At 32.2% G+C, this 7,384-nt stretch overlaps 1 protein-coding gene across 1 annotated transcript in view; it reads left to right on the top strand.

Annotated features, from left to right (window-relative positions):
* Nucleotides 1–6,959, top strand: part of LOC144964077 (adhesion G-protein coupled receptor V1-like) — a 28,150-nt gene extending 21,191 nt beyond the window's left edge. The window contains exons 3-13 of the mRNA XM_078898018.1: nucleotides 247–399; nucleotides 839–985; nucleotides 1,772–1,917; nucleotides 2,360–2,564; nucleotides 3,606–3,709; nucleotides 4,105–4,221; nucleotides 4,436–4,546; nucleotides 5,076–5,246; nucleotides 5,604–5,687; nucleotides 5,954–6,026; nucleotides 6,837–6,959. Of these exons, the coding sequence (XP_078754144.1) occupies nucleotides 247–399; nucleotides 839–985; nucleotides 1,772–1,917; nucleotides 2,360–2,564; nucleotides 3,606–3,709; nucleotides 4,105–4,221; nucleotides 4,436–4,546; nucleotides 5,076–5,246; nucleotides 5,604–5,687; nucleotides 5,954–6,026; nucleotides 6,837–6,959 (1,434 nt within the window). The remainder of the gene's footprint in view (nucleotides 1–246; nucleotides 400–838; nucleotides 986–1,771; nucleotides 1,918–2,359; nucleotides 2,565–3,605; nucleotides 3,710–4,104; nucleotides 4,222–4,435; nucleotides 4,547–5,075; nucleotides 5,247–5,603; nucleotides 5,688–5,953; nucleotides 6,027–6,836) is intronic.
* Nucleotides 6,960–7,384: the final 425 nt, after the last annotated feature.

The following is a 7,384-nucleotide window of genomic DNA, read 5'->3' as shown; positions in this document are numbered from 1 at the left end:
CTAATACCGACTATATCCGTTGTTTACACGGGGTTACTTTTACCCATGCCTATTTATTACATTTTTCTGGGACAAATTATAGGTGTAGTATCAAAACTAATGTCTTTAGTTTTTACATGTTTATGATAGTTGAATAAAACTATCTATCCTACATGCTCATTTTTAATACATTTTTTCCAATTTTAAAAAGTAGCAAAAAATCTCTAGGATTGAATGAGTTAATCTGGCTTGTTTGATCTCTTTCAGGGATTTGCTGTCATCACCATTGAATCTAATGACAACAGTAATGGTATTATAGGATTTACCCAGAACTCACGCAGTGTTCAGATACATGAAGATGAAACACCAACTTTTAATCTTCAGCTTTTACGTGTCAATGCCTTCATTGGAGATGTTAAGGTTTGTTATGGTTTGGATGTATTCAAGTAAACCATTTCAAGGGCTCCGTTCTCCAATTAATAAGCAAGTAATCTCTCTCTCTCTCTCTCTCTCTCTCTCTCTCTCTCTCTCTCTCTCTCTCTCTCTCTCTCTTCTCTCTTCTCTCTCTCCTTTCTCTCTCTTTCTCTCTCTCTCTTCTCTCTCTCTCTCTCTCTCTCTCTCTCTCTCTCTCTCTATCTCTCTTTCTCTCTCTCTCTCTCTCTCTCTCTCTCTCTTTTCTCTTCTCTCTCTCTCTCCCTCTCTCTCTCTCTCTCTCTCTCTCTCTCTCTCTCTCTCTCTCTCCCTCCCTCCCTCCCTCCCTCCCTCCCCTCTTATATCAGCATAACGAGAATGATTTATATGACATTTTAAAATTAATGTTTTAGCATTTTTCAAGCATTACATGCCTTTATTACTTCAGGTTACGTGGATGGCTAAATTGAATGCTACCAGTAGTGAAATGGCTGATGAAGAGCTGCGTTCTCAACTAGTGGCGATTAAAGGGGAAACATATTGCAATGCTGGTCAAAGCATTTGTGATTTGACTATTGAGTTAATACCTGATGAGGTTAGTAAAATAAAAAGCATGCAAGGAACTATAATTTTCAGTTTTTAAAGACTAGTTTTGTTTCTATATCAAAGGTGAACATTTAAGTTTTAAATATTGACACACGCAAGAAGCATAGAATAGATAATAATAATGTACTTTATTCGTCCAAAAGGAAATTTTTGTACAGACGTATAAAATGCCGACAATGATACATACATAAACATAATATACATAAATATAATGTGGTAAAGTAAAATTTGGTAATCGGTATATATAGTGTAATAATATTGTAGGCTGTAAGAATAATTACATAGTGTAAATTAAGGGACATACAGATTATAAAAGTGTAAAGATATAAATATCTAGAAGAGATACTTCATTCAGAACTGTATACTCGTGCAAACCTCAGATAAAGAATGGCTCTTTTAATAGAATTGAATTTCTAAACATGTCCACTTAAAGATCAGAATTATTCTCTTAAAATATTATCCTTTTCTTTGCTTTGTAATAAATAATAACGTGAAGTTGAATGTAAGCTTCAATTTAATTACAAAAACAGATCAAATGAACGTTTCGGGTTTCCCCTTTATCAACAAAACAGGATGATTGAAACACCACAGATGAATGAGATGATCAACTCATTCATCTGTGGTGTTTCAATCATCCTGTTATGTTGATAAAGGGGAAACCCAAAACGTGCATTTGATCTGTTTTTGTAATTAAATTGAAGCTTACATTCAACTTCACGTTATTATTTATTTCTTCGAGCTTCGAGCAGCAACATTTACACTCTTTGCTTTGTAGAAACCAGAGTTGGGTTTTACATTCATTGTGCTTTTGACCGGTGCTGAAACTGATGCTCAGATTAATGAACAAGCCAAAATTGCAACTGTGCAGGTTCTACCCAGTGATGATGAACGAGGATTGATACAATTTTCTCAAAATTCGAGGTAAGGATTTTTCTCATTCATATCCTGAATAGTTTATTTTTCCAGATTTTTACATAATATTTTTAATTGATTTAGTAATTGAATTTTTGTCATTTCTTAACCCCCTCCTTAACAACCATAGGAAAATCGTCACATTCGTTACAATGCAGCCAACATTTTTCTCATTTTAATTTCTTTTGTACATCATAATATTTGAACAAAAATGTTTGCTATAGTTAAAGTATATTAACAATGTGTTGAAGAGCTCGTTTAGCAGGAAAAAAAAATATGCATAGCAAGAACTAACAGCTTTTGTGTTTGAGTGAAATAAATCTATTTTTATATAGGTTGGATGTGACGTTTTAGTGAAAATCTTGAAAATGGCCGGTAAGGAGAGGGTTAAACAAGTGTAAATTTTGTCTTTTTGAGTTAACTCATACCTTTACTTTAATATTCACACCAGATTTAAAATAGTTGGTGAAAAGGAAGAAAGTGTACGTCTGTCAGTATCACGAGTTAAAGGTACAGGATATGATGTAACTGTAGTCTACAACACACATCAAATGCCCAATGTTATCACTGAATCAGGAATCAAGATTTACCTCGCGCTAGCATCAGAAGACTTCCGGACTGCATCAGGCACACTACGATTTCTTACAGACTCTACAGTAAGTAATGCTTTCATATTGATATTCAGGTCAAATTCGCAGACCATTATACTTTATTCATTATTTTATTGAGAAAAATAGATATCCTTGTAAAGAACCCATTGTAAGGAAATGATTGTAGGCTTAGTTATTTATTGACACAGACGATGCTTTGTATTATGCATTGCTGCCTTTACAGCATATTGCAAATCTCATAATGTAAAGGCTCTGTTTAATGTATAATTATCTCATATTTAAATAAGTCAAGGGATTATGAGCTAGCCTCATAAAATCGCTTTCTGCTTACTGTTTAGCAGGCCTGGAACCAGCATAGCATCATTAAAAAGTATTAGTTTGTTTTTTATGTTGTTGTTTTATATATTTTGAAAATATTTTGGCATTGTTTTGACCTAATGTTAACTCAAGTCTTGTTAATTTTCTTGGTTTAGCAGTTATATGAAATATATGTTATTCACTTTTTTAAAGTTTGGGTTGGCAATCATTAAGCACTTATGCTATACAAAGTGTCCGGACATCTGGGTCATGATGCGTTTTTCATTATAGGTGAATCGTAACAAAACATTGAATGGAGCTTCCACTGACAAAAGAGAAGGGCTTGTACACTTTTGTCAATATGGCCTTGGCCACAAGGCTGGGACTGAATAAATAACAATCTACTTTGATGTTTGATTAACATCCATCTATCTCCATGAGTTGATGTATAGATTTAAAATCTTATTTTATTTCATTACAAATACAGAATTTAAGCAGAAATATTGTGCAATAAAACAATGGTTACTATACAGTAAAGCTCCGGTATTTTAAGATGCCTTTCAGTGAAGAAACTGATATGCAACAATCGATTACCTAAAAATATTTTGAAATTGGCTTGCACTAAAATTGTAACAAGTTTCGTAAAAGATAGCAGTTACATTTTTATTTATCTATTGATTTTGATTTCATGTAAATTATTAATCTGATTTGTAAATTGGTTTTGTTTGTTTTTTTGTTGCGGGAGAAAATAAGCGGTTATCTTGTTTTGTTCTCTTTCAAATCTGACAGGATCCACAATTTATTGATCTTCTACTAACGCCAGACAAAGCAAGTGATGAACCCTTACCAAAACAGTTTGAGGTGAGGCTATCCTCTGCATCAAACGGAGCTAGGTAAGTAGATTGACTTTCATGCATATATTTGAATGGATTTTCTTTCTTTGTGGTTTGGGGAAGGTACACCATAGGAGCTGGGAGGATTCTTTACACATTTTTTTTTGTTGTCTCAGCTATCCACTTTTCCTTTCCTTTATTATATCTTCCATACTTTGTTTTGGGATGAGATAACAGTTTTCTTCAACTAAGAGTATGGTCGTCACAGCTGACATACGCCTATTGATTTTCCACTAAATTTGAAGTCATTTCATATAATCCTCATATTTTTTTATTGACGCTTTGAGCACTTATTAAATAATTGAAATGTTAAGTTTTGTCTTTTGTTTCATTTAAACAGTTACTCTGCAATTGCATTCAATTAAGATACTATCCTTTATTTACCCTCCGAACAGAGTTAATCCTGATGCAAATACTGCTATTGTACGAATTGTTAAAGACTCGGATGGGGACATTTCGAAGGTTATTAATACACAAGGAGAGGATATCTATCCAGATGATAACAAAGTCTTGTGAGTGTGTTTTCTGTCAGTTCTGTAAATCAATCTAAACATTCTTGAATACTGTTAAACAATTAAGTGGCAAATGATGCTGTGCATTTTTTACTCCAAAATGCATATAATTTTTTTTAAGCAATTATTTTTTCAATTGAAAGTAAATATTTAGTCGATCACATTCCTTTTATTGTATTCCATTGCTATTTAATTGATACTTTCTTCTTTTCAGAGATCTAGTGAACAAATTGGATAATATAGTTCAAGGAGGTCTGTCTGATTACGAGCTCAACTTGATAGAGGATGTACTGAGTAAAATCAACCAAGAAGGAAATAAAAGAAAGTAAGAATCAGTTCATGATGTTTCATACCTTAAAATTACATTTGAAGTTGGATTACATTGGAATCCCCCATTCCAATGTTACTTAGTTGCTTCAATAGACTGATTGATGGGTAAGAAAACATCTCGTAACCATCCAGTTTAGACACCTTGAATATGGAATAAACTATGTCCCAAAGTCAAAATTATTGTGATGGACTTTTTGTTTTAAATTTTTATGATGTACGATTTGATTGGTGACTAACACATGAAATTGTGAAATTGTATTTAAGATATATTTGAATATGATGCTCTCAAGGGTTTTGGATTTGAAAAAGGTGCAGCAACGTGGATTTCCATTGCGATATTCTTAACATTGAATTCATTCCTATTAAAACTTGCATGTATACAAATTTGATAAAAATCTAAGGATAAAGTGGTAACAAGAGGAAAAAGCACATTTATTTACATTGTGTATTTCAACATTTTGCCATGCTCAATGCTTTCTTTATTCGTCCAGCAAGCCATAAATGTTCCTTTATTCTTGTTACAGATTATCAAAAGAACTTCTTGACGGAACACGAAACTTGTACTGTAAACTTTTGAATAGTAAATCAGACTCTCGGAAAGGAAGAACCAGCCTTGCTGATAAATTAGAAGATTTTGCTTATGTTATGTTAAAGGATACGTCTTGCCTTTTAACTTTGAGTGGTGATGAAGATTTGTAAGCAACCTTCACAATTATTTTTTATTTGTATTTGTTTTAAATGTTTGCATTACTTTAAAATTATGCTTTTTTTTTTTGGATAGTGAGAAAAAAAAAGTTTTAAATGTTTTGGACTTGAGAATGCTAAGCAGGAAACTGTCACGATTGAGTCAGATTTGAACTCCAAAAGTAAATTAGCTAATTTAGTTTTACCATCTTCACAGCAAATGGTTTAATACTTAAATACGACTGTTTAATTCCATCCTTAATGATAACGTTTTAACTGTATTCCTTAGATGTTCTACATTAGATTCTCGCTTATACATGCAATTGTTGAATTCATATCAGATCCATTAGCATCTATTTTACTTTCAGACTGACCACAGAATGTTCCAATGTCAAGATTTCAGCAGGCAGATGGTCGCCAGGAATACTGGCAGGACATGAATTCAATGCTCAGTAAGTTTTAAGTATAAATATATAAAGCAATAATTTTGATGTTATCATAGTAAAATATTAACATCAGAACAAAAAATATGGGAATGTGTAGACTATAGATAAATGGGGAGTTGGAAAGGTTGTTTTTTTTTTAAAGACATCAATGATAGTGTCCGAAATTAAATCCTGTCGCTTACATAAATATATGAAATGAGGTATTGTTAGTGTTAGACCCTAAAAGACTTTTAATGTTAGTCACTTGTTGTCTTTGTTTGTTCCATCTGTAGGTCAAAGAATACATTCACAGCCCCTCAGAAATTGCCAACGGATGACTCCAATTTGGATGGAACCAAAGACAAGGTGGTAACACACATTTATATTAAAATCAAATGTAATTGTCTTTAAATCATGATTTATCACCCTGTTGCATTGCATGTGATTTACATGTGCGCTTATTGAGATAACACTTCCTGTGGCCTGGTTTCAATAATAAATAGCTCTACTCTTACTCTCGTTTTATCCACAAATCTGTTTATCCCAATCATTTGACTTTCTTTTTCTTTCTTTCTGCTTTGCTTTTGCTTCAGTCCTGTTTTGGGATATTGGGATATTTTGCCAAATGAGAAACTGACTGTAAGATATATTCATGTTTCTTTTAGTAGGAATGATTTTTCCTTGCTAATCTTCTTTATGTCTTGGAGTAAACACTGTAGCTATGCATTAAGATATGATAACAATAGCTCTGTTGTATCCCTTTTTGTCAGGGAGATCCACAAATGACATCTCACTGAAACTTAGACTGGGTGCATTGTTTCTGGAATCTACTTTTTTTTTTGGATTTGAACCTGTCCCTTTGTTGTGTTTTTCTCAATTTTTTACAAACTCTGATAAAATTTTAGCCACTTTGATCAACAAAATTTCACTTTTTTTTATTTTAAGGGCATTTCATTACGACTGAGGTATATGCCGTTATTTTTTAAAGATCTCTCTCTTTTTCATATTTTGATATACTTGTAGATTGGGTCCACCTGTTACAATTTCAGATTGAGAAAATTAACTGATATTAATTACAACACTAGGATTGTCTCTTTATATTGAAATGACCATAATCATATTTTTATTTGAAATAATAAAGTGCGATGAGTATTAAATTAATGTTTGTCTTTTCAGTGTCTGGATTTCCATTTTGTAGAATACAGCTCGTCTATATGGTTTGAACGTGGGAATGTTCTACTTATGAATGACAAGGTAGATCCTTTTGTCTTGATGCCTTTGATAAATAAACAACAATGATGATATTTTGGTTTTTATTTTCCAGATAGTATAAAGCATTTATTCTTAATAAATATTAATAATAATAATAAATAATAAATGGCATTTATATAGCGCTTTACCCCGTTGCCACAGGCTCTAAGCTTAGATATAGATGATTTTAAAATCGAGTATATATAATAATAATAATAATAATAATAATAATAATAATAATAATAATAATAATAATAATAATAATAATAATAATAGATCTTTATTGTCCATAAATATGGCAATTTGTCATTTAGTTACACTTGTTATAACGTTATATGATAACTATAACATTGAACAGATACTTCACTCCTACTTATTCTCTCTCTCTCTCTCTCTCTCTCTCTCTCTCTCTCTCTCTCTCTCTCTCTCTCTCTCTCTCTCTCTCTCTCTCTCTCTTCTCTTCCTTCTTTCTT

The sequence above is a fragment of the Berghia stephanieae genome, chromosome 2, assembly GCF_034508935.2.
Source record: "Berghia stephanieae isolate SIO BIC M18660-M18661 chromosome 2, UCSD_Bste_1.3, whole genome shotgun sequence".
In the NCBI taxonomy this organism is placed as follows: domain Eukaryota; kingdom Metazoa; phylum Mollusca; class Gastropoda; order Nudibranchia; family Aeolidiidae; genus Berghia; species Berghia stephanieae.
The sequence above is the reverse complement of the archived record's forward strand: the minus strand, read 5'-3'. Positions and strand labels throughout refer to the sequence as shown.